The sequence below is a fragment of the Podarcis cretensis genome, assembly GCF_951804945.1.
Source record: "Podarcis cretensis genome assembly, chromosome: 5".
Classification (NCBI taxonomy): domain Eukaryota; kingdom Metazoa; phylum Chordata; class Lepidosauria; order Squamata; family Lacertidae; genus Podarcis; species Podarcis cretensis.
Window position 1 is genome coordinate 675,963 of NC_137174.1, and position 27,733 is coordinate 703,695.

Genomic DNA, 27,733 nt, shown 5'->3' on the forward strand with positions numbered 1-27,733 from the left:
AACAAGTAACACTCTCAGGACCAACAATAATTACAAATTACAAATACAGGTAATTCGCAACTCATGTACATTTAACTTGTGTGGATTCAGTTTTAAGCGCTTGGCAAAAAAGAAGAAGAAGAAGAAGAATTAAAAAAGAGATTTGGGCTTTATGTACTATCTCCAGAACGTAACCCTCCTGTAAGTTGAGAGGCACCTGTATACACTTATAAGAGGTAGATAGAACAGCGCAAGATGCTTTATACTGAAGCACCTAACTGTGCTACATATACATGTGTCTACTAAGAGGGAAACTCTAGTGGGCTCAATGGAGTTTACTCAAAGTTAAGTATTAATACATACTTTTGAAAACAGGAAAAACTAAGCAGAAGTTGAAAGTTGAAACCACTAACAAAACCATTAAACACTATACTTAAAAAGTATATAGATCTTAGAAATTGTGCAAAAACAAAAGAAACTCATATTTTAGTAAAAGGTCTACTGATGCACACTTTAATTGGCAATAACTCCACTGAACTCAGTGAGACAGGCTTCTAAGTAAACATTTAGAGGAACAAACTTTACACAGCACGATAATTTTAGATAAAATTAACAATGCTGAAACTATATTTATTGTTCCATTGTATCTTACTCTAATCTAAGAACAGGGCACATGCAGCCCTCCAAATGTTATTGGACAACTCTCATCATTAATGCAGATTCAGGCTGATGTGGGTTGGGAGTCAGAGACTCCCCTTAAGTGCTCTAATCAGTCTTCAAGACATTCATAGTTACTAATTTTCATCCACAATTATTTATAACAGAGTTAATTATAACAATGTGGCACAGTTCTAAACAGACAGCCCTTTCCTCTTCTGGGATATGAATGCAGTCACCATTTCTAGTTATCAGTATCCGATATTTCAGAAATAGAGCAAGCCTTGAACAAAAATTATTCAATTAACTTTTCTTGCCTAGCATAAACTAGAATCAGCACAATATTGGGGAAAAAGTTTCCATTTCAATTTCCACGAAGCAGGACCATCATTCTAGTAAGGCACAAACCACCACCATCAGCCCACCATTTCATGAATGAAGCATGTCATATACTACTCAGGACTGATGACTCTAAAAGCACTTATCTTGAAATTCACTTCTTTCACAGAAGCAGTTACACCCACTCTAGAAAAAGCAATTAATTACTACATTGTCTGGAGGTTTTCAATGCAGTTATCCAATATGTCTACCCACTATTCCAGTTGTCACCATTCCATCTTTAAAAGAAGTGAGGATTACCATGGACATAATCTGTCCAGGCATTGGCATACCCTCCTGAAGTTTCAGAACAACAGTTGATGTTCCATCTTCCCAAGCTTTGTCCAGAATCAACCTGGAATGGGACTTTTCCCAGCACAAGAGCACCCCCTTGTGGACATACAAGCTCACTTGGAGACTGGTGTGTGCAGACCCTATAGAGTTGCAAAAGAAGGAATCTTCAGAAAGTGGTGGAACCACCAATAGAATACAGTGGTACCTCAGGTTACATACGCTTCAGGTTACATACGCTTCAGGTTAAAGACTCCGCTAACCCAGAAACAGTGCTTCAGGTTAAGAACTTTGCTTCAGGATGAGAACAGAAATCGGGCTCCGGCGGCACAGCAGCAGCAGGAGGCCCCATTAGCTAAAGTGGTATCTCAGGTTAAGAACAGTTTCAGGTTAAGTACGGACCTCCGGAACGAATTAAGTACTTAACCTGAGGTACCACTGTATTATTATTTACTGGTCATTCAGAATGAGGATGTTTCCTTTTACGTTGAAGAGTTGCCTTTTCAGGTCATGGAATAATGTAGAAGAATTGTGAACTCTCAAACCAGATGAGCCAATCAAATTCTTCTCACCTAATATGGGTTTAGGTTTCACTGAGTTTCTTTCTTGGAGGATTGTGTAGTAGTCAGTTGCTATACATCAGGGTTGGATAGTTTTGTTCTTTTGAAAAAGAATGGTGGCCAATTATTTTATGGCATATTTTGACTATCTGGGGAATCTTAAATGTCATCAGGAACTAATCCAGTTCAAATGTAGCATGCAAGTTATCCATCTCTAAAATAAGTATCCTATCACATGGGTACAGTAAATACATCATTAATTTATTTCCAAGTGCTACAATGCCAGAACTAAAAATGTTACATTATTTGTTATTAATGTCTGGGTTTGGTCCATAAAGTGATTTAAAAAACCAAAACCTTTCTACCTTTAGTCCAAAAGAAAGATCTTAAATGAAACTGTAAACAGAACCTGGAAAGGAAAGGAAAGGAAAATGGGGGGGGGGGGGGACTTCCCAAAATTTCAAGTAATAGTTTCCAATCCAGGTGCCTCCACACTAAACCCTTAAAATTGACCCAATATTAAGATATTGTTATAGCATCAAAGCAATGACACATATAACTATAAAAAGTTTGAATGTAAGGATTTTAAGTATCATTAGAAAGTTAAAATCTAGTACATAGACATCAACTTGATATTATCTTGAAATTTGTAACAGGGAGGGAAACTTTTAAGAAAATATCTGAAAATACCTTAGAAATCTGTGTGAAATGTAATTCAAAAATATGTGGTAAGGGTACACCCAGCTACTTTAAATGAATTCAAATCACCAGGGCCTGATGAGCTGCACCAAAAGGTACAAAAGGACTGGAGGTGTGCAAATGTTGTCCCCATCTTCAAAGGGGGGGGGGGAGAAGTACCAGGTAACTACCGACTAGGAAAGGTCCTAGAACAGATAAACAGTCAGTCTGTGAACACTTAGAAAAGGATGCTGTGATTACCAAGACCCTGCATGGGTTTCTCAAGAACAAGTCATGCCATACGAATATCATTTCTTTTCATGATAGAGTTACAAGCTTGGTGGATCAGGGGAATGCTGTGGACTTAAGTGTATCTTGATTTCAGTAAGGCTTTTGTCAGCACTGTTAAACAGAAAGCTGTGCAATGGAGCTCTCTTCCCAATCCTTCCAACCTGATGCTGGAAGAGAGAAGTCCTCTACTTTCAGTCGCCATAGGCCAAGTAGTAGCAGACTCCCTCTGCAACAGCAGAGGCATCAAATCCACATTTGGTTTATATGACCCAGAAACTAAGCCTCCAACAATACAGAGATCATTTGTATTAAAAATGTATACTGACTAAACTTTTAAAGTCTTCTTTCAAAATGATTAACTCACAGAATTGTGGAAATACTGGCCTTTTTAGAACAATTATTACTGGCATTTAGAACAATTACTGGTTTACAAGAAAGCAAATACCTCATTATGAATTAATTTCAAGTTTGAATGACAAAAGAATGGGGACTTGGACGTTTCTGAACTAGAATCACAAACACTTTTCACAATGAATACTCACACTTCCAAAGAATAATAATAACAAATATAAAACAAAATCAAGGTCCTGACGCAAATCTTCTTGATTGGCTTGGTATATCCATTCAAACACCATGGTATGCAGTCACATCATGCAAACCTGCACAGATTTTCCCACATTATCAAACAATTCTCAAGTGCTTGTATGGCTCCTAGCTTTAGCAGTTTGCTCTGGTATACGTGACTAAAGACGGGGAGGATCCTGCAACTCAATTAATTTGCAGTTTATGTATGTGTAAGAGAACTAGATACACAGCCAGAGGTTTAAAAAAAACAAAAACAAAAACAAGCTTTTGCTGCTGCTTATCCCAGAAGATAACTGCTTAACTTTTAAAAGATGGCTGCACTGCTGGCTAAGGAATAGTGAAATTAGTGCATATTCACAGTAAGATGCCTTGTTATATGAATTGTGAATTTAAAAGAAAACTATTACATTAATGGTACCTCACTTGAAAAAATATTACATTACAGTGGTACCTCGGGTTACATACACTTCAGGTTACAGACTCCGCTAACCCAGAAATAGTGCTTCAGGTTAAGAACTTTGCTTCGGGCTAGGGAAGAATTAGCATGGGTCCTGCAAAGGGAAGTCCTGCCTTATCAACCTTTTGGGAGTTCTCTGAGGTTGTCAACAAGTAGGAAAGGAGTGGGCACAGGCAAGAATTGTAGGGGGCTGGGCATGGAGGGAAGCACATACACAGAGTGTCAAACAACTAGTCTCCCATTTGTGGCAAATCTGGTGACTCAGGAGCTGTGAGCCCTGGGCATCAGGTCAACACTGTTTGCACAAAGGGCTGCTATGTACGACCTGTTACTCTTGTGGAGAGCAAGAAATTGCTATGGATACCCTCCCAATTTTTGCTACCCCTTCACATAGTAGTGAGGCCCAGTAGGCACCTACAAAGAGCACAACTTTCTCTGTAGTGGTACCTACTCGATGGAATGCTTCACAAAATGCACCCACAAATTGCTTTTTAAGCAATGCACAAAAACCCTTGAATACTATTATACAGCAAAAGTATAAAAATAATTATTATTTTTTATTTAAATTGCTTGTTTAATTGTTTAAAAAAATCATAGGCCGTTATACAATGTTAGTCAAAGTCTGGATAGACCACTGCTATCCTGGGATCCTTCAGGCGGAAGGACAGGATATAAATTTAATAAATCAACATAATATAAATTCAATAAATAATAAATCCATTGACATAAATGCATAGGATGGAGAACAAAACATGTTATTGTGTTGTTTTGCCCTCCATCATAAGGACATATGACATACGCAGAATAGTGGTGTGTACGGTGGCTTGGATTAGCTGACAACCAATCACCATGAGCTCTACACAAAAGTAAAATACTTTTATAGAGATTGGTTAAACAAGAGCAGCAAGATGCATAAGACATTAGCATCACACAGAATGGCAAAGCAAGGAACATCAGGAATACATTTTCTAGGACAAAGTCTAACTGACGATGCACCTCACTGGATCTGAAACACCTATTCAGCCTAGAATATGATGGTGAGAAAGTTGCATTTGTATGCTTTGAGGGTCTCCTTCATGACAAACATACGATGCAGCTGATCTGCTGAGATTTGATGTGTTCAATATAGCACCTATAGAAATCAGAGCCTGACAATAACGTAACTTTCATCTCCCTGACAAATGATATAGGCATGGATGATGTGACCAAAGATTTGCTGGTTGCTAATGACAGATGAATACAAATTGCAGTGTGTAACGTGATTAAAGTAAAGATTAATCAGTGCAACTCCAGTTTCATGATCCACTGAAAAAAACTTTAAAATTTCCTTCATCATAATATTCAAACATTGCCGCATCAGCAGAACATTAAAAAAAAATGATCAAGGTGATGGTAAGCACATCTAGAGACTGCTTAATTTTACAACTGCTTAATGCCCCAGGTGCTAGCCAAATGATATAAATGTTGAATGTCCTATGGCACTGTTGCTTACAAAAGCTAGAGAACAGATGAACACTTTATCCACTCCAATAGTAATGATGTGGATGCTCTACATGAAGTCCCATATTTAGATTTGAAAATATGTATCTATGACTATCAAGTTATGCCGAACCTCAGAAATGTTGGCCATAATACTGATGTATTTTCCACTCTGCAGTGCCAAATCCAATGGCAATACAGTCATACCTTGCGTTGAAGTAGCTTCGGGTTGAACGTTTTCGGGTTGTGCTCCACAGCGACCCAGAAGTAACGCAATGTGTTACTTCTGGGTTTCGCCGCTCGCACAGATGCTCAAAATGACGTCGCACGCATGCGCGGAAGCAGCAAATCACGACCCGCACAGACGTGGGTTGCGTTCACTTCAGGATGCGAACGGGGCTCCAGGACGGACCCCATTCGCATCCAGAGGTACCACTGTACATTCTGTCATTTTTTACTGTTAGATTTGAGTCTTGCTGCGAAACAGAAACAAACATTCACTTTTGGGCCTGGTGTGCAGTCAATTCATTACCATGAATGAATATCAAGCCCTCTTTCTCTCTGGTGTCCTTAGGACAAGAGGGGTAGAGGTGTAAGATGAGTTAGTGTCTGCTGGTGGCAATTAGAAGAGACATCTCCAGTTTTCAGGGAAGTCTTGAGGAAGCCAGCACACTTTCATCCTTGTGAGGTGGCTGAAAGAGGTTATGAACTAGTTGTAGTCATCTCCACAAACAAAGATCTTAGGTTTCTGTTGCTGCAGTCCCTGACCACAAAAGCAACTGAAACATGGATGATCTCTGTCACTGCTCTGTAAACAACTTGTTAAGCTTCCATGTTAACAAAATGCAATTCTCAATGGCCATAGAAAAGTTCTGCTGGAAGATATTTTTGAAACAGCGCTACCTTGTCAGTGGTACTGGAGGGGATAGGTGTTACTCAGGTGCCAAGACATAGTGGGTCACGTGTACAGTTCCCCAAAAAAGAAGAATGCCAGGCTACAAATATTTACCAAGAGCAAGAAGAATCTGCATATGTGGCCTCCAACAAAAGATCCTGCATTGCAGGAGATTAGACTAGATGGCCCTTGGGGTTCCTTCCAACTCTACAATTCTATGGTGTTCTCCAGCTTCCTGTTGCACATTCTAATCACCAGGCAAAGATCCAGCTTCAAGCATTGACATGGAAAGGCAGAATACAAAGAAACCATGGTGTTATTCCTGCACATACCTCTGCCTGAAAGGGAACTGAAATCATGACAAGGTTACCTCCTGTGTCCATTTCCTGCCCGAAACCTATGACACATGGCCACAAAACAAAATGCAATACAGTAAGGTGCACCTGTTTCAATGATTGTAATGTACTATCGCCTGAAGTTGTGATGCCATGGATGTTTTCCATCCGGCTGCCAACCGTTTTCTTACACTCTAATTTGTGCGTTTCTTCACCACCCACATTTCTACATGTCCATTTGAACCTGCTCTCTATTTACAACAAGTGACTTTCATCTTGCACGTGCTCTAAGGGTTATGGCCATCTCTCTTGCTTATGGTCGTGACTGCATAATTCTCCATCCCACCTGGATATTCTCCCAAGTACAGTGGTACCTCGGGTTAAGTACCTGATTCGTTCCGGAGGTTCGTACTTAACCTGAAACTGTTCTTAACCTGAAGCACCACTTTAGCTAATAGGGCCTCCCGCTGCCGCCGCGCCGCCGGAGCCCGATTTCTGTTCTCATCCTGAAGCAAAGTTCTTAACCTGAAGCACGATTTCTGGGTTAGCGGAGTCTTTAACCTGAAGCGTATGTAACCCGAGGTACCACTGTATAGGAAATGAATGGCATTTGAGGCTGGGGCATAGAGGACGGCAGCCTTTGAGAGGGGGCCGAGGAGAGGGAGGGGGGGGGACTCTGAGGGGACCCACGTGGCGGGGGGGGAGAGAAGAGGAGCCTCAAGGGAGGCAAACGGGGAGCCCCCCGCCCGGCCGCCGCCTAGCAGATCACGCCAAGGCTGAGGGGGGACGCAGATAGCCACCCCCCGGGCAGAGAAACAGCGCCCTCCCCCCCCCTGCTCGCCGCCGTAACCGCCGCTCCCCTCACCTGCACGCGCGACGTCGCCGACACCGCCTCTGCGGCCCGCCCCCTGGCCGGCGCGCGCATGCGCCTGTCGGGCCGAGAGGGGGAGGGGAAGCGCAGGAGGCGGGAAGAGGGCGGGTTGAGGGGAGGGGGTCCCCCAAAGGGCCTTTGTGGGGGCTTTCCTATTGGTTTCCCGCTGGCCCTCCTGAGCGACAAAAGCCGCGCGTGGACTGAATCTCGCGAGGTTGTCCCGTTGGGCCTCGTTGGCCAGAGAGAGAGGGGCGCGTGGCAGTGGCGGGGAGCCGGTTCAAGGGGAGCTGAGGCGAGCGTCTCAGATGGCGGGATCCTCAGGGGCAGCAGATCCTGAGGTAGATCTTTATTCCCCACTTGTTTCTTGTGAACAGTCCTGTGGGGCAGCTCAATCCCCATGGAATTCCCGGGGGCCTGCTCCTGAATGCTCGAGATGGTGGCCGCAGGCTTCCGTCAGGTGCCAGGTATCTGTACAACTGCAATGCTTTGCTAGGGAGGAAACCAGAAAAACAGCCACGTCACTGACCTGCTTGGCCCCCTCTGTAACCTCATGAAGTGCCAAAGAGCCCAGCCAGGTTCAGGGGCCACCAGGCGTCATGGTTCCAGTAACACGCAGGTGCCCTTCAGTAATGTTGTGTATTTAAGATTGTTAGGAAACATACTTTGGATATGTATTCTGGTGGGAGTGCACCAGGCACATAAAAATTCTCCCAAATATTTCTCATAGCCTAAAGACTTGTGCAGCCAAGAGCTTAGCTCTTGTAGCATTGCTATGGCAGTATACCCTCCTGAGAGAGACTTAACACCAGGCTACAACCATGGATTCAGTGATCTATGAAATCTGACCATCTTTTAAGTGCAGATTAACTTTCCTCTCTTATTTTAAATTAATCTATTCAGATTTCATAGAATTGTAGAATTGGAAGGGACCAAAAGGCTCATCTAATCCTGATTGAACAAAAATGAAATGCTTTTAAGCCCCATTGATTTCAATGGAAGAGGTTTGATTTAAGCATGCCTTACAACTCCCATAGAGAATTAAAACTCTATAGCTAGAACTCCCATAGAGAATTAAAACTCTATAGGGCCAGATTAAAAGGTCAGCTGTTATTTAGTAGTCCTTGAAAGACTATTCCATCTTTCAGTGTCCACAAGACAAGTAGTGGTAGTCAGGAGACATAATTCTGAGATCCGTATCTCTTGGTATTACACTGTCATCTTGTAACATGAAGCTGAATGCTGAATGTCAAACAGTTGTGTAACATTCAGAATACAGTGGTGCCTCGCAAGACGAAAATAATCCGTTCCGCGAGTCTCTTCGTCTAGCGATTTTTTCGTCTTGCGAAGCATCGCTATTAGCGGCTTAGCGGCTTAGAAAAAGGGGGGGAGGGGAAAAACTCGCAAGACGTTTTCGTCTTGCTAAGCAAGCCCATAGGGAAATTTGTCTTGCGAAGCGCCTCGAAAAACGGAAAACCCTTTCGTCTAGCGGGTTTTTCGTCTTGCGAGGCATTCGTCTTGCGGGGCACCACTGTAGTAATCTGTATGCAAAAGTGTTCTGAAAACTAGAAAAGTGAATAACAGCCCCATTCAAAGAAAACATTTTATGAAATGAGTACAGTGGTAACTCGGGTTACAGATGCTTCAGGTTATGCGTTTTCGGGTTGCGTGCCACGCCAAACCCGGAAATACCAGAACAGGTTACTTCCAGGTTTCGGCGCATGCGAAGAAGCGCTAAATCGCAAACCACGCGTGCGCAGATGTGGCGCTGCGGGTTGCAAACACTGCGGGTTGCAAACGTGCATCCCACACAGATCACATTCGCAACCCGAGGTTCCACTGTAAAGGTAAAGGGACCCCTGACCGTTAAGTCCAGTTGCGGACAACTCGGGGGTTCCAGCGCTCATCTTGTTTTACTGGCCAAGGGAGCCGGCGTTTGTCCGCAGACAGCTTCCGGGTCATGTGGCCAGCATGATTAAACCGCTTCTGGAGAACCAGAGCAGCGCACGGAAACGCCGTTTACCTTCCTGCTGGAGCAGTACCTATTTATCTACTTGCACTTGATGTGTTTTTGAGCTGCTAGGTTGGCAGGAGCTGGGACCAAGCAACAGGAGCTCACCCCGTTGCAGGGATTCGAACCACCAACCTTCTGATCGGCAAGCCCTAGGCTCAGTGGTTTAGACCACAGTGCCACCCGCATCCCTATGAAATGATTAGCATTTCAATTAAGATATTTCAGATAAACATGTCACAGTAAATAAGTATTGGGATATGTCCATAAATTGATCTTGTTTTCAAAAGTGCAGGTAGTTTGTGTAAAAAAAGAAGAGAAAAGTAGTAAGCATGTATGTGCATTGTAATACATCTTGTTGATGTGCTGGGCCCGGGAGTAACCTGAGTAACGTGGTCCAGGTCCGGTCCCGAATCCAAGGGTTCCGTGAGGAGTCAGTCCGACAGGGCCAAGGCAGGACACGAGGCAAGAAACCAGGCAAGGTGAGACACAGGATCACAGGCAGGTTTTGGCAAACAGCAGCATTGCTCCCGCAACCTGTGGCAGGGTCCAGCAGCCTTTTATCTCTGTAAGGGTAACGGCCAGTCCTGATCCCCCAGTGACTCACCTCCTTGTCTCGCCCGAAGGAGAGCACTGCTCCTGCGAGTACTCAGGTCTCTCCTCTCAGACCTCAGTCTCTGCAGCTCGGGAGATGTCAGTGGGTACTAGACCAAGAGGCCGCCTCAGCCTCTTCTGATCCAACTGGTGGTGGAGCAGCTGTAAGTGATTGCCCAGCTGAAGGCAACGAGGTAATCCCCGCATCTGGAGCCAGGGCAGGCTCAGGCCCCTGACTCGGCCCAGCTGGTGCTTGTTGCAGGGGAACCTGTGCAGACTGGGGCTCTCCAGAATCAGACCCCAGACTAGGTTCAGCTTCCACCTGAGGCAAAGGATCTGGTGCGGACTGAGACTCCTCTGGCTCCGAGTCCGACCCTGAGTTCCAGGCCATCACACCATCCCCCCTCCCAAGCCCCCCCTCCGGCCGAGGGTCCAGGCCCGGCTTGCTGGGGTAAGCAGTGTGGAAGGCCTGGAGGCAGTCAGGTGCGTGAACGTTGTCCGCTGGTTCCCAAGAACGGTCCTCTGCCCCATATCCCTTCCAGTCAGTGAGGTACTGGAGCTTTCCTCTGCGGGACTGGGTATCGAGGATACGTTCCACCTCATATTCCGGCTCCCCCTGCACCGACACTGGCTGAGGCCTCAGACAGTGTGGGTGAAACTCATCAGGTGGGGTGACTGGACGGAGCAGCGACTGATGGAATACTGGGTGAACCTTGAGTGTTGGAGGTAACCAAAGGCGATACGCCACAGGCGACACCTGGGCAGTGATGGGGAATGGACCCGTGAACCAGGCATCCAGCTTCTACGAGGGCCAAGAGTAGTGCAGGTGACAGGTGGAGAGCCACACCCGATCGCAGACATCGAGCTCTGGCCCTTGCTGACGGTGGCGGTCAATCTGGGTTTTATAGGTGTTCTTGGCCTGACCTAGTTGCTCCATTAGAAGTTGCTGCTGGGATTAGAGCTCCTGTAGCCAGTTCGTCACTGCGGGAACCGCAGGAGCCGGCAGCATGCTTGGGAACAAACACTGGTGGTACCCATAGTTGGCGTGGAACAGGGTCTGTTGGGTGGAAGCGTTCACTGCATTGTTGTAGACGAACTCGGCCAATGCCAGATAGTCGATCCAATCATCCTGGTGGAAACTGCAGTAGCACTGGAGGTATACCATGTTCGGCCTGTCCGTCAGTCTGCGGGTGGTAGACCGACGATAGACAGACCTCTGCCCTGAGAGCCTGGGGTAGGCTGTGCCAGAAACGGGAAGGTGAACTGAGCGCCACGATCAGAGATCAAGCGTTCCAGTATGCCATGCAGGTGGAAAACGTGCTGCAGGTACAGTCACGCACGGAGCGCAGTGCACCATCTTAGTGAAATGATCTGCAAATACCAGGAGGCAGGTGTGCCACGGATGAGGCGGGACTGGCAGTGGCTGAAGCAACCCAGGAGGTCTCCCGGTCAATCCCTTGGCCCACTGGCAGACGTCGCAACCCCCAATGGACCGCGCCACGTCGGCCTTCAAGTGGGGCCACCAGAATTCCCGACTTACCAGGTGGGTGGTCCGATATCTCCTGAAGTGCCCAGCTGCCGGGGCATCATGAGCCATCTAGAGTACCTTGGCCCGCAATGGTCCCGCTGGGATGTACAACCTACCCTGGTGCATCAGTAAACCCTGGTGCAGAACCAATTCTGGATATGAGGGCATGCTCTGCTGGCCAATTCCCAAATACGTTCCTGAGTCCACACGTCGATTCGTTGCTGCTCCCGCACTCAATCCTGCAGTGACTTGGTCTCCTGGGTAGTCAGGAATGCAGCTGGAGGTACGATCATTGTTGGCTCCGCCTGCTGCACTGTCTCCGCGATGTCCTCTGGTTTCCGAGACAGAGCGTCTGCCTTCTGGTTTTGGGAGCTAGGGATGTAGCAGATCTGGAACTGGGAGAAGAGCAGCGCCCACCACATCTGCCGCTGGTTCAACTTATGGGTGGTCTGAAGGTACTCCAAGTAAGAACAGGTGGTCGGTTCTTACTTCTACCAGGTGTTGAGCACCTTCGATGCAGTGTTGATGCGGTGCGGACTGAGACTCCTCTGGCTCCAAGTCCGACCCCAAGTCCCAGGCCATCAAAGCTGAGGCAATGACACACAAGTCTATAAAATTGTGCCTCAGGTTATGGGACGATAACTTTTTAAAACTTTGACCTTTGTCTTGTATCTTGTGATCACAGAAAGTGTATAAATACGCTTAATAGAAGTTAGTAAGTGCTAATAATTTTACAAACTTTGATAAAGGGACTGGAAACCAAGCTTTATGAAGAACTTTTGAGGGAGTTGGGTATAGTTGCCTGGATAAGAGCAAACTGAGAGGAGATATGATAGCCTTCTTCCAGTATTCAAAGGGCTGTCACGTGGAAGATGGAACAAGATTTGTTTTCTCCTGCTCTGGAGTCTAGGACCCAAACCAATGGCTATTTGACTGCTGATTCAGGATCCTAAAGTGTGTTTTATATACAGTCATACCTCGGGTTGAGTGTGCTTCAGGTTGAGCACTTTCGGGTTGAGCTCTGCGGCAACCCAGAAGTAACGGAGCGTGTTACATCCGGGTTTCGCCGCATGCGCAGACACACAAAATGACGTCACGCGCGGAAGCCACAAAACACATTCTATTCAGGATGTGAACGGGGCTCCAGAACGGATCCCGTTCGCATCCCAAGGTACCACTGTAATCAACTTTTTATTTCTGTTCTTTGTATATTGTGTTGCTCTTTTGTTGCTATGGCAAATAAAGATTCATTCATTCAAATGGCTTTAAGAAAGGAGATTCTGACTAAACATCAGGAAGAACTTTCTGATGCTAAGAGCTGTTCGACAGTGGAACGGGCTCCCTTGGAAGGTGGTAGACTATTATTCCTTGGAGGTTTTATGATTATATGAAAGTATTTCATTTATTTGTTTTATTAAAATTTCTAAGAAATTTTTCCTATGAAGGAACTTTCAGAACTTGAATTTCATTTGAGGACAAACCCAGGCTTGATCCACATTGTAGCCTCTTGTTTTTGTAGGCAACATTAGATTATTATTTTTTAAATGCAATTGCTGCTCATTTGGCATATTGTATGGAATACCATGTTATAAACCCTGAGAAGTAGTGTATAAACATTTTGCTTAAGTATGACTGTTCTTAATATTCTCATATTCTCAGCCAGTGAGAATAAAATGGAAGATTCAACTTTTCCATGGATCCACTGTAAGGTCAAAGATGGGATGTGAAAAGTGAAAAACAGTGTTTCAAACCAGTTTTGCAGGAGCAAAGACACTCCCCATCCAAACACAGATGAAGAACAGCAGCAAAACATAGGGTTGCCATATTTCACAAAGTAAAAACCAGGACACCCCAAAAGTTGTTTTAGAAAACCTTTTTTTAAAAAAAATAACTTGCCTAAGCTCTAGGACAAAGCACCACCTTTTGGATATTCTCCACACACACACACACACACACAGGATATCAACTCCGCCTTTCTCCAGGAACATGTCCAGGAAAATCCGAACGTATGGCAGCCCTAGCAAAACATAGTATCTCGAAGTTTGTAAAGCCAGTCCAAGAAATCACAGAAATAAAGGTCAGAAGTAGTGGTAACAATACAAGTAGCAGTGGGTGTCATATGCATTGTAAGGAGCCAAGAAACAATAATACTTTTTAAAAAACTGATTTGAATCAACCCCCAGTAGCAACATAGTAATATGAAGAACCTGTTCTGAGACTTTTTGCTAGACATACAGTACAAGCCTATGCATGTCTGTTAAAAAAAAAGTCCACTGAGTTCAATGATACTTACTGTGCTAAGTAAGTTGGTATAGCATTGAAGACTTAGACCTTGCTGTTGCCCCTACTGCTGGCTGCTGTGCCAATGAAGAATTCTGAAGGTTCCCCACTAACAGGTAGAAGGAGAAGATCCCTCTCTCTCTCTCTCTCTCTCTCTCTCACACACACACACACACACACACACAGTCCCAAGAAACTGCTGTTCTCCAAACTTGTTGTTATTCTCGTCCTTTTCCATAGAGATACAAGAGCGGAGAAATTCTAAGTATTAGTTTTGTTTTATTTATATAATAAAGCATTATCAAAATGCAGGCAGGTTCATATGAAAGAATATGATCTTGCAGATAGCTTGGACCTAAGCCTTGTAGGGCTTTATAGGTCATAAGCTGTACTTTGAATTGTGCCTGGAAATAGACTGGTAGCCAGTGGTGCTGTTTTAACAAGGGAGTCGTCAGCAATCTGGCTGCAGCTCTTTGAGGCAGTTGAAGTTTCTGAGCCCTTTTCAAAGGCGGAGTATTGAGTAATACCCGTGTGTTTTTAATCCAAACGGATTTGGCATTGGTCACTGCAGCTAAATCAGTCATTTCAAGGAATGGACACAGCTGGCACACTAGCTGTAAGTGTGCAAATGTACTCCTGGCCACTGCGAAGACCTGTGCAACCAGGCTCAAGGCTGAGTCCAGGAGCATGCCTAAACTGTGAACCTGTGTTTTCAGGGGAAGTGGGACCCCATCCAGCACAGGCAGAATCCCCGTTCTCTGTTCTGCCTTCTGACTGCCCAAGAGCACCATTTCCTTATCTGCCTTTCCCAAGTGGCTCCAACATAACAGGAATGACATCTTGCTGACTGGCAGGTCTGAAATTATTCCAGATGCACATGCAGTCCGTATCCCTGATGCAGCCTGGGGAAGGGGGGAGAGAGCCTGCAACAACAATCTACCCTCACTCTCCCCCTCCGCTTCCTCCTCCTCCTGGATAGCTCAACTGGATAGAGCATGGTGCTGATAATGCCAAGGTTGGAGGTTTGATCCAGTATGGGACAGCTGGATATTCTTGCAATGCAGAGGGTTGGACTAGATGATTTTCAGGGCCCCTTCCAACTGCATTTCTGATTTCTCTCTTTTTCTTCATCTCTCTCTAGTCACACCCAGCACCTCCCTTCTTTGATTCTTTTACTAACATATATCTACTCATCAGCCTTTATTCATGTCACAAGGAGTCACTAAATCTGCTTAGAGATTTTATTTGTAATTGAGCTGTTTACAAATTCCATGAAATGAAAATAAATGGCTACTCACTATTCGCTTCCGTAGAAGGTGTGCCACCTTCTACTCCCAGGACATTGTACAAAGTGCTTTCCCTTCACTGCTCCCTGGGAGTCCAGCATGCCTCCTGGTCCCAGTACCAATGGGCTGGGCAAGCTGTGGTGGTAGCTGCATTCATCATTCACAATTTGTTATTTCTTTTTTTTAAATTGAGTTTATTTACAACACACACACACACCTGTCAAACTGAACATGAAAATAATCAAAAGAGAAACAAGCAACAAGACATAAAACAAAAAAGTACAAATAAAACATGATATTGTATTACTTGTGGCTTGTACGAGTCCGCTGTTTTATTTGTTTTGTTGTGTTGTGTTGTGTTTCATGATGGGCGTAAAGCCGAATAAACATTTTGATTTGATTTGATATTGTATGAAAACTTATACAAAACAAAGTCATACACACACACACATATACATACCATATTTCAGTTCTTGTTTTTTTCCAATTGACTTCCTTCATCCTCAACATGGTTCTTTTATCGTTTTTGGTAAACTCTTTTTAGTTAATTCTTACCCCTTTTTCTTTCTGTTTTTAACTTAAGTACCATAAATTATTTTGCAGAAGTTACTGTATTTTTCGCCCCATAGGACGCACCTAGTTTTTTTTTTTTGGGGGGGGGGGAATAAAGAAAAAAAAATATTTTTCCCCCCCCCCAGGCACAGGGCTGGCGCGGGGGAAGCCCGAGCTTCCCCCGACCCCAGTCCCCAGAACAGCCTACTATCCACAAGCCTAGGGAGCCGCGCCAGTCTCCCCAGGCTTGCAGAGAGCTGCGCGAAGCCCGGGCGCGCTCTTCAGCGCGCCCCGGGCTTCAGAATGCAGGCAGCTTCGGAATGCAAGAGGGTTGCGTGGAGCTGCGCCAAGCCCCAGAGCACAGGCAGCTCTGCGCAACCCTCGGGAGCCCGCGCCGGGCTCCCTAGGGTTGCGCAGAGCTTCCTGAAGCCTGGAGAGCGAGACGGGTTGGTGTGCACCGACCCCTCTTGCTCTCCATGCTTCAGCGAAAGCCTGTATTCGCCCCATAGGACGCACACACATTTCCCCTTCATTTTTGGAGGGGGGAAAGTGTGTCCTATAGGGCGAAAAATATGGTAATCAAAACAATGTGTTACTTCATGTGGCATGGAGCCCAAGGTACACCCAAGGCCTTCCAGGCACTGATTTGCCCTCCCTCTTTTAAACTATTGTTTCTATTTTCCGGAGGCTGTCTCTTCCCAGCATCCTCTTACTGATCTCTAGTGTCAATTACCATGATCTTGTGGGGGGTCAGCATTGGGGTGGGAGCAGCATCAGAGTGTTTTGCCTACAGCAGCAAAATGTCTTGGGCTGGTTGCTGACAATAGCGGCAATTGTGATGCAGGGTACCACCATGTCCCCAGTGCTATTTGACACCTGCATGAAAATGTTGGAGCACTTATTAGAAGATTTGGGGTGAGGTGTCATCAGTACACTGATGATAGCCAGCTCTAGTTCTCTGTAACATTTGAACTAGGAGATCCAGTGCAACCCCTGGACCAGTGTCTGGACTCGGTGGTGGGCTGGAGGAGGGCCAGCAGTTCAACAGCAGGTGCTTCAATCCCCTTGGCTCCAGGGATCTGCTTTGCAGGGAGGGTTACAGAAGGCGCCAGTGCTGTAGGCTGCAATGTGGTTGTGGAGAGCATGAGACCCAGTGTCTCTCTCTTATCCTCTCCCCCTACCAACCATATGTTTCATTAGGGGTTTTGAACTCAGATTAAATGTGTGGTTGGGAAGGGAAGGAGGAAGGGGAAAAACCATCTCCCCCTCCTGTGAATCAATTTTGACCCAAATCGAGGCTGAGACTTAGTCAGGGTCAGTCCAAAGTTGTGGACTGGGGCAGGGGTGGGCTGTGCACAACCCTAGGTAATGTGTTGTTGTTTAGTCGTGTCTGACTCTTCGTGACCCCATGGACCAGAGCACGCCAGGCACTCCTGTCTTCCACTGCCTCCCGCAGTTTGGTCAAACTCATGTTCGTAGCTTCGAGAACATTGTCCAACCATCTCGTCCCTTGCCGTCTCCTTCTCCTTGTGCCCTCCATCTTTCCCAACATCAGGGTCTTTTCCAGGGAGTCTTCTCTTCTCATGAGGTGGCCGAAGTATTGGAGCGTCAGCTTCACGATCTTTCCTTCCAGTGAGCACTGAGGGCTAATTTCCTTAAGAATAGATGCGTTTGATCTTCTTGCAGTCCATGGCACTCTCAAGAGTCTCCTCCAGATCCATAATTCAAAAACATCAATTCTTTGGCGATCAGCCTTCTTTATGGTCCAGCTTTCACTTCCATACATCACTACTGGGAAAACCATAGCTTTTACTATACGGACCTTTGTTGGCAAGGTGATGTCTCTGCTTTTTGAGATGCTGTCCAGGTTTGTCATTGCTTTTCTCCCAAGAAGCAGGCGTCTTTTAATTTTGTGGCTGCTGTCACCATCTGCAGTGATCTGAACATGGAGCCCAAGAAAGTAAAATCTCTAACTGCCTTCATTTCTTCCCTTTCTATTTGCCAGGAGGTGATGGGCCTAGTCGCCATGATCTTAGTTTTTTAATGTTGAGCTTCAGACCATATTTTGCACTCCCCTCTTTCACCCTCATTAAAAGGTTCTTTAATTCCTCCTCACTTTCTGCCATCAAGGTTGTGTCATCTGCATATCTGAGGTTGTTGCAATTTCTTCTGGCAATCTTAATTCCGGCTTGGGATTCATCCAGTCCGGCCTTTCGCATGATGAATTCTGTTAAATAAGCAGGGAGACAATATACAGCCTACTCTGCCTACTTTGCCTATTTTGACTTCTGAGGAAGAAGCTGCTTCTCTGCCACGGGCAGAAACTGAGGAATTACAATTGGAAGAGATGGCCTCAGGAGCTGCCGGCTCTATGTTAGAGAAAATTCTTGAAAAATTGGAATCTTTGGACAAAAAAGTTGATCAGCACATAGCTAAAATCGACCAAAATACAGAATGTTTAAATAGATTAACTGGACAAGTTGCACAGAATGTACAAGCAATTGGAGAATTAAAGGAGACTGCAGGTGAAAATCAGAAATTGGCTGAGGATACCAGCCAAAGATTGGGAAATTTAGAAAAAGAGGTAAGGCCACTCAGCAAGCAAGTAGGTGAACACCAGACCTATCTTTCTATGATAGAACTTCGGAACAGGGAGACCAATTTAAGGATAAGGTCGGTACCAGAGGTGGAAGAAGATAACTTAGCTGAGTTTCTGACTAAAGAATTTTCCAAGTTTTGGAATTTAGAGGAAAAAGACTTTAAAATCATATCTGCCTTCAGGCTTGGAAGACTCATAAAGAAAGAGAAGCCCAGAGACTGTCTAATAACACTGAGATCAAAGGAGGACAGGGACAAGATTTTAGGTCTGCATTACGGAAAGTCACTGGATATTCTGGATAAAAGAATTGAAATTTACAAGGATATTCCTAAACAGCTGTTGGACCTTAGATCTGGCTATTTGGAACTGGCAAGATTGTTGAGGAGCAATTCAATCATCTTCAGGTGGGATTTTCCTCAAGGATTATCTTTCACTTTTAGAGGGAAGAAGATCAAGATCAGAACACAGGAAGATAGAGACAAGTTTCTGACTGCCTACGGAGAGGACCTTCAAAAAGGACTTGAACTACCTTCGGGGCCTGGAGCACCAGGGGTGCCTACACCCTCGGATTCTGAAGACCCAGCGAATAAGGTACCACCCCTAGAAAAATAATCAGATTTATTCAGGATGTCTCTGCAACTTTTGAGCTGGAACATAAATGGCTGTAACATCCCGGAAAAAAGGAGGAAAATTTTTCATATATTAAAAAAGGAACAATTGGACATTATTTGCTTACAAGAAACACATGTGACTAGGCTCCACAGAAAAGTATTAATAAACAAAAGACTTGGTCAGGAATTTATATCTTCAGACAAAGTAAAGAAGAGAGGCGTGGTGATATATGCAAAAGAGAGCCTGTCACCTAAATTTTTATTTAAAGATGAACATGGAAGAATTTTGGCAATCGAAATACAACATCAAGGAGAAAAGATTCTAATATTAGGAATCTATGCACCAAATGAAGGGAAATTGGAATTTTTCAAGAAGCTGCACGAGACTATGCTGGATTATCTGGATTATGACAACATCATTATGATGGGAGACATGAACGGGGTCGTATCCACTAACATGGATAAGTCACAAAGTCAAAATGTTACAAAAGATGGCAGACTACCAAAGACCTTTTTTGAGTTGACAGACAATATGGATTGGATTGACATTTGGAGAACGAAGAACCCCTTGGGAAAAGAAGGAACATTTTTCTCTGAAGCCCAGCTGACTTGGACAAGAATCGACCAAATATGGATAACTAGAGGTCTGGCACCCAAGGTCAGAAAGGTGGAAATCTGCCCAAAAACCTGCTCCGACCATAACGCACTGAAAATGGACATGATACTATTACCAACCGGCTCCTTTAGATGGAAGATGAATGACAATTTGTTCAGAGATCAGGAGATTATTAAGAAGGCCCAGAAAGCATTGAAGGATTATTTTGAGATAAATATGAACACTACGGTGGAAAAAAGAACTATTTGGGACGCAAGTAAAGCTGTGATGAGGGGATTCTTGATACAACAGAATGCTGTAAGGAAGAGGATACAAAATGACAGAAAAGACAAGATTTTGGAGAAAATAAAGGAATTAGAAAAGAAGCTAAGATTAAACCCGAAGTCACAGCCGATCTTGAGAGAAATTAAACTTCATCAAGCACAATATTCGAAACTGATAAACCAGGAAATAGAGTGGAAGATTAAATTAATGAAACAAAAAACTTTTGAATCAGCAAACAAATGTGGGAAACTGCTAGCTTGGCAGTTGAAGAAGAGACAAAAATTAAATACAGTTACAAATTTAGAAATTGAAGGAAGAAACATTCAGAACCCCAAGGAGATTAGAAAGTGTTTCCAGAAATACTTAAAAAAATTATATACTCAAGGGCCGCAGGACGAGGTTGAGATTAAACAATTTTTGGAGAAAAACGGACTTAAAAAATTGTCAGAAAAAAATAGATTACTCCTGAACAGTAAAATAACATGTCAAGAGATTGAAAATGCCATTCAGAATATGAAATTGGGCAAATCTCCAGGACCAGATGGGCTGACCTCCAAGTATTATAAGACACTAAAAGACTACTTGATACAACCACTGATGGAGGTCAGCAATGAAATTATGGAGGGGAGGAGGGTGCCGGATTCGTGGAAAGAAGCATTCATCACATTAATACCTAAATCGGATTCTGAAAAGACACAACTTAAGAACTACCGTCCCATCTCCCTGTTAAATGTGGATTACAAAATATTCGCAGATGTCCTGGCAAATAGATTTTAAAAAGTTTTAAATGAAGTGATTCATAAAGACCAGGCAGGCTTTCTCCCAGGTAGACATATGTTTGCTAATACAAGGAACATTATTGACATTTTGGAACTTCTGCAAACAGACATAAACACTAAAGCAGTGCTGATTTTTGTAGATGCGGAGAAAGCCTTTGATAATATTTCTTGGAAATTTATGAAGGGAAATTTAAAAGAAATGGGAGTGGGTCGGGGTTTTGAGAATGGGATTGATGCAATATATTCAGAACAAAAGGCTAAATTGATAGTAAATAATGTGGTTACAGAAGAGTTTAAAATTGAAAAAGGAACACGACAAAGCTGCCCGATTTCCCCTTTGTTATTTATATCTGTTCTGGAGGTGCTCTTGAATATGATTAGAGGGGACCAGTTGGTGGAAGGGATTCAGGTCGGAGCGAAACAATATAAACTTAAAGCTTTTGCAGATGACCTGATTCTGACCCTGCAGGAGCCAGAATCTAGTACAACAAGAGTATTACAATTGATTCAAGATTTTGGTCGGGTGGCGGGATTTAAACTAAACAAACAGAAAACTAAGGTGCTGGGAAAAAATTTGACAGATACAGAGTCGGAACGGTTTCAGAGAGAAACAGAACTAACTGTGGTTAAAAAAGTGAAATACCTAGGGGTAAACATAACAGCAAAGAATCTGAGTCTATTTAAGGATAACTATGAAAAATGCTGGTCTGAAATTAAGAGAGACTTGGATAGTTGGACAAAATTGAAGCTTTCCTTGTTAGGCCGTATTGCTGCTGTTAAGATGAATGTATTGCCAAGAATGTTGTTTCTGTTTCAAACATTGCAGATTGTGGACAAGACAGAGTGTTTCCGGAAGTGGCAGAGAGATATTTCTAAATTTGTCTGGCAGGGCAAAAAGCCCAGAATTAAGTTTAAGATACTAACTGATGCAAAAGAAAGAGGGGGCTTTGCCCTGCCAGACTTAAAGCTGTACTATGAAGCCGCAGCTTTCTGTTGGCTAAAAGACTGGCTACTTCTCGAAGACACTGATGTACGCATATTTATGGTATGACAAGGTTAAGATCAATAAGGTCTTTAAGAACCATATTGTCAGGAAAGCAGTATTTAATGTCTGGACAAAATACAAAGACTTATTGGAAAACAAAACTCTGAGGTGGCTTTCACCTCTGGAAGCCAAGGCCCGAAAAAGACCCAATATGGAGGCCAAATGGCCAAAATATTGGGAAATATTAGAAAAAGATGGAGATAATTGGAAATTGCAGAGTGTGGAGAAAATGAAGGATAAAGTGCGAGACTGGTTACATTACGCTCAGATTAAAGAAGTCTTTAAGAATGATAAAAAGGTAGGGTTCCAGGTGGAGAAATCAAAGTTGGAAACAGAATTGTTAGAACCAAAGACTAAGGTATTATCAAGAATGTATAACTTGCTGTTAAAATGGAATACACAAGATGAAATGGTTAAATCGGTAATGATAAAGTGGGCTCAGGATATTGGGTATAATATTATGTTTGAGGACTGGGAAAGGTTGTGGACCACTGGGCTGAACTTCACTGCATGTAATGCTCTGAAGGAAAATGTAATGAAAATGATATATAGATGGTACATGACCCCAGTTAAACTTGCCAAAATATACCATTTGTCTGATAATAAATGTTGGAAATGTAAAGAACATGAAGGAACATTCTTTCATCTCTGGTGGACTTGCCCTAAAGTGAAGGCCTTTTGGGAAATGATATATAATGAGGTATTTAAGTATACCTTTACTAAGAAACCAGAGGCCTTCCTTCTGGGTATTGTCGACCAGAAGGTGTTAAAGAAGGACCGAACATTTTTTATGTATGCAACAACGGCAGCAAGGATACTCATCGCTAAGAATTGGAAAGCTCAAGATCTACCCACACTGGAAGAGTGGCAGATGCAGCTGATGGACTATATGCAACTGGCCGAGATGACTGGTAGAATCCGTGACCTGGGAGAAGAGAGGGTCGAGGAGGACTGGAGGAAATTCAAGATCTATTTACAAAAATATTGTAATTTGGTTGAATGCTAAGAAGGATGCTAGATCATAAATAATTGCCTACCATTGAATTAGATCTGATTTTGACGCTAAGTGAGATTAAGGAAAATACAAATTTTTTGGAGAATTGCTAGATATTATTTAAACGAGTGGAGATAAGATTGTAAACAAGAGGGTAATTTGCTTGAAAAATTTCTTTTATGTAATGATGTAAGTGGGAGCGGGAGATGTGAGGGAGTCCAAAGATGTAACAAAATTATGTTACGATATAAGTAATGTTGTTTAATATTTACGTATTTGTATTTAAAAAAAACCTTAATAAATTTGCATTAAAAAAAAATATATACAGCCTTGTCGTACTCCTTTCCCAATTTTGAACCAATCAGTTGTTCCATATCCAGTTCTAACTGTAGCTTCTTGTCCCACATAGAGATTTCTCAGGAGACAGAGATGAGGTGATCAGGCAGTCCCATTTCTTTGAGAACTTGCCATAGTTTGCTGTGGTCGACACAGTCAAAGGCTTTTGCAAAGTCAATGAGGCAGAAGTAGATGTCTTTCTGGAACTCTCTAGCTTTCTCCATAATCCAGCGCATGTTTGCAGTTTGGCCTCTGGTTCCTCTGCCCCTTCGAAATCCAGGTTGCACTTCTAGGAGTTCTTGGTCCACATACTGCTTAAGCCTGCCTTGTAGAATTTTAAGCATAACCTTGCTAGCGTGTGAAATGAGTGCAATTGTGCGGTAGTTGGAGCATTCTTTGGCACTGCCCTTCTTTGGCATTGGGATGTAGACTGATCTTCTCCAATCCTCTGGCCACTGCTGAGTTTTCCAAACTTGCTGGCATATTGAGTGTAGCACCTTAACAGCATCATCTTTTAAAATTTTAAATAGTTCAGCTGGAATATCATCACTTCCACTGGCCTTGTTATTTGCAGTGCTTTCTAAGGCCCATTTGACTTCACTTTCTAGGATGTCTGGCTCAAGGTCAGCAACTACACTACCTGGGGTGTATGAGGCATCCATATCTTTCTGGTATAATTCCTCTGTGTATTCTTGCCACCTCTTCTTGATGTCTTCTGCTTCTGTTTAGGTCCTTACCACTTTTGTCCTTTATTATGATAATCTTTGTATGAAATGTTCCTTTCCAATTTTCTTGAACAGATCTCTGGTTTTTTCCATTCTATTGTTTTCCTCTATTTCTTTGCATTACTTGTTTAAGAAGGCCTTCTTGTGTCTCCTTGCTATTTTTTGGAAATCTGCATTCAATTTCCTGTATCTTTCACTATCTCCCTCGCATTTTGCTTGCCTTCTCTCCCCCGCTATTTGTAAGGCCTCGTTGGACAGCCACTTTGCTTTCTTGCATTTCCTTTTCATTGAGATGGTTTTCGTTGCTGCCTCCTGTATAATGTTATGAGCCTCCATCCATAGTTCTTCAGGCACTCTGTCTACCAAATCTAAATCCTTAAACCTGTTCCTCACTTCCACTGTGTATTCATAAGGGATTTGATTTAGATTGTATCTTACCGGCCCAGTGGTTTTTCCTACTTTCTTCAGTTTAAGCTTGAATTTTACTATAAGAAGCTGATGATCTGAGCCACAGTCAGCTCCAGGTTTTGTTTTGATGACTGTATAGAGCTTCTCCATCTTTGGCTGCAGAGAATATAATCAATCTGATTTTGATGCTGCCCATCTGGTGATGTCCATGTGTAGAGTCGTCTCTTGTGTTGTTGGAAAGCGTGTTTGTGATGACCAGCTTGTTCTCTTGGCAGAACTCTATTAGCCTTTGCCCTGCTTCGTTTTGAACTCCAAGGCCAAACTTGCCAGTTGTTCCTTTTATCTCTTGATTCCCTACTTTAGCAGTCCAATCCCCTATAATGAGAAGAACATCCTTCTTTGGTGTCATTTCTAGAAGATGTTGTAAGTCTTCATAGAATTGGTCAATTTCAGTTTCTTCAGCACCAGTAGTTGGATTACTGTGATGTTAAAAGGTCTGCCTTGGATTCGTATCGAGATCATTCTATCATTTTTGAGATTGCATCCCAGTACAGCTTTCGCCACTCTTTTGTTGACTATGAGGGCCACTCCATTTCTTTTACGGGATTCTTGCCCACAGTAGTAGATATGATGGTCATCCGAACTGAATTCGCCCATTCCCGTCTATTTTAGTTCACTGATGCCCTGGATGTCAGTATTTATTGCCATCTCATTTTTGACCACATCCAACTTACCAAGGTTCATGGTTCTTACATTCCAGGTTTCTATGCAATATTTTGCTTTACAACATTGGACTTTCCTTTTGCTTCCAGGCATATCCGCAATTGAGCGACCTTTCGGCTTTGGCCCAGCCGCTTCATCAGCTCTGAATCTACTTGTACTTGTCCTCCGCTCTTCCTCCGTAGCATGTTGGACGCCTTGTAGAAATGGAAGGGTCATCCCATCCAAGCTCCTGCAATTCCTTATAAAGGGGGTCATTTTGCCAAGTTGGCTACAGATCACTGTAATAATTTTTGCATATTTTTTGAATGGCTAGACTTCTTTCTTCCCAGCTTGTAGATATTATTTCCTTAAAATACGATCAAGTTTGCTTTAACATTCTATCCTAGTAGATACTATTTAAAGCATTTAATCCTTTAATATAAAAATAGGAACCAGCTTATTTTTCTTCCTTTTTAATAGACCCTAAACAATAATGTGTGGTCTTCTTTCCTGAATTCAGATCATGAAAGAGCTCATTATTATCAAATTACAGGTTTCTGAGGGATATATGATATGATAATTACTGGCAAAAGACTATGCAGTATCAACATTGCATTCCTTCTATGAATAGAGGCTATGAAAAATGTTTTACAGCTTGATATTTGCATACAAATATTCAAAGACTGAAACATGCACAGAAATATGTAGAGTTAAGACTCAAACAGTGGTTTTTAATGAAACAAAGCAAACAAGTCAATAAAATGTTGTCAATTTCACACTTAATCTACTCTTGCCAGTGCCAAATGTATTCTATTTTGTGTCAAGAAAGGAGGCAAAAAATTGGTCTCTCCAAGATCTCACTCTTGAATTTAATCTTTTCTAAGAGGATCTCACTGTGTAGCTTTTAATTACAAGACCAGTGGCAGCTGGAGTGTCCAAAATGTGGTGCACTCTCTGCCATGTCTGTATATAAGAAGCCACTCCGTCAATATTTGACAAATAACACTTACTCTTGATGCTGTGTACCTGATGCTGGACTGACAGCTTCATGTTTTCTATTCTATCTGGTGGTAATCTTGTATTCAAAAGACAGCATGCTTATATCAAGAGAGGACGGGTTTGCTCAGAAGTGGGTAGGGCATGCTGCCACACAGGGCAAACCGGGCATACAGCCCCTCCCACTGTGTCATCCTGTTCCCCCTTAAGAAGAAGCTAAGTAGGCTACTGGGATGGACCAGGGCATGACTACATGTGACTGGTGTCACATCCCACCTTTATCAGTTTCCTCTCTCAATATTTTATATCAGTGTATCTTGCTGCTTTAATATTCCCAAGCAATTGACAGAGGGTTTTTAAAAATTAACAAATCTCATTCTACAGATTTCTTCAATATGGTCACTGTGAATCCTTCAGATGCATTTAAGGGAATTGCTTTATTGCTACTGTTTCTCTAATAGCTTGTGATCCAGGACAGAAATTTAATTTTCTCACTATGACTTTTCAACTTCTTTAACAACCCTTGTGAGAGTCTTTGTCAGAGGCCTTATGTAAGCCCAAATAAATTATGTCAGCTGGCTTGCTTTCTACAGTACAGCTAAATTCTCACTTCCAAAATTAACTTTAATCTAATTCAGAGAAATATCAAGAACACTAATAAACTATATTTGCTTTTATTTGTTTGTAGTGGTTTGGCAATAGCTGGACTGATGCTTTGCCTAGCCTTTAGCCAGTCATGTTCATGTCAATAAAATGAACTGGGTTTTAAGTGTTGCCCTCATATTCCTTTGAACACTGAATAACTTGCAGCTCTGGTGTGTCTGATGCACGTGAAGAACTTGTGTCATCTACCTGTTCTGTCTGGAAACTTTGCTTTCAGAGGTAATCAAAGTGATGCCAAGCAAAAAGACACAACTCTTTGGCAACTAAGAAATAGCACAGCTGTGTGTGTAGAAAGCCCACTCCTTGCTATCCTACCCATCTAGTTTCATATGACGCCAAGCTTCAGATTGTCACTAGGCCTGTGTAGTGTTCTCCACCACCTGAGTCGCCACTTGCTAGGTGTTAGAGGTGGGGTGTGTATGTAGCTCCCTTTTGAAAGGCCGATGGGGCACTGAAGGAGAACAGCCTCTACTATAGTCTAAGTACTGCCAGACAGTTGGTGTGATGCTTCTGGCAGGGAAAAGACTTAACAGAAAAAGTGGTGGGGCTGGTTGCTCTGCACAGGCCACATCTCCAGGCCATGCTGCCATAAGTCTTGTGTCTTAGCATAGTGTCACCACTTCTGGCAACACCAAAAGAGAGGACCCAGATAAGCATACAAAATTTTGAAATAATTATTCTAATTTAAATAGAAATGTAGTGATTTTTCTTATTGCAGTGAGTCCAGGTGACCTATGTACCTGCTCAGTTTGCTATCTAGTTGATGGGGTCCTACTTTGCATTCTTATGGTTCTGTATAATTAACCAGTCTTAGAGAAGGCACTCCTTACAATAGAGGACTGTGCTTTTTAAAGTAGGGCATGTGGCCACACACCTACAGCAATGGAGAAATTTGTTGTGTATTCAGTGGTCTGTGTTTGCCTGAGCTTGAGTCTGGACTAAGTATTCTGAGTTCCTGTGTTCTGATTCAATACATGATCACAGAACATTTCAGAATTTGGCCTCTGCCGTTGGCCCTTGAACTCTGAGTCGTGATTTGCAGTTTGGAAGTTTAGACAGCCAAGCACGGGAGTGGGTTTCAGAAATGTATATAAGCAGTTGCTTTGCCCCTGTTTCCCAGTTTCCGGCCTGGTGGAACGCTCTGCCTCATGAGACCAGGGCCCTACAGGATCTGATTTCTTTCCGCAGGGCCTGTAAGACAGAGTTGTTCCGCCTGGCCTTTGGCTTGGAGCCAATTTTATTCCCTCCCTCTCTTTCTTTTTTCTTTTCCTTCTCCTGCGATGAGGCTACA

General features: G+C 43.3%; 1 protein-coding gene across 20 annotated transcripts in view; it reads right to left on the bottom strand.

The window, feature by feature from the left end:
- Window positions 1-26,344, bottom strand: part of CCDC91 (coiled-coil domain containing 91) — a 185,715-nt gene extending 159,371 nt beyond the window's left edge. For 2 of the 20 annotated variants that reach the window (XM_079975257.1, XM_079975247.1), the window contains exons 1-2: window positions 7,451-7,500; window positions 1,308-1,448 (exon numbers count right to left, since the gene is read on the bottom strand). Coding sequence is in view for 7 of the 20 variants with exons in the window: in XM_079975244.1 (XP_079831370.1) it covers window positions 7,451-7,855 (405 nt within the window). In the remaining 13 variants the exon portion in view is untranslated. Of the gene's footprint in view, window positions 1-1,275; window positions 1,449-2,555; window positions 3,675-6,364; window positions 6,546-6,582; window positions 6,648-7,450; window positions 7,976-25,793 lie in introns of those variants that run through there. The other 18 variants (XM_079975252.1, XM_079975263.1, XM_079975256.1 and 15 more) reach the window with 17 other exon arrangements.
- Window positions 26,345-27,733: the final 1,389 nt, after the last annotated feature.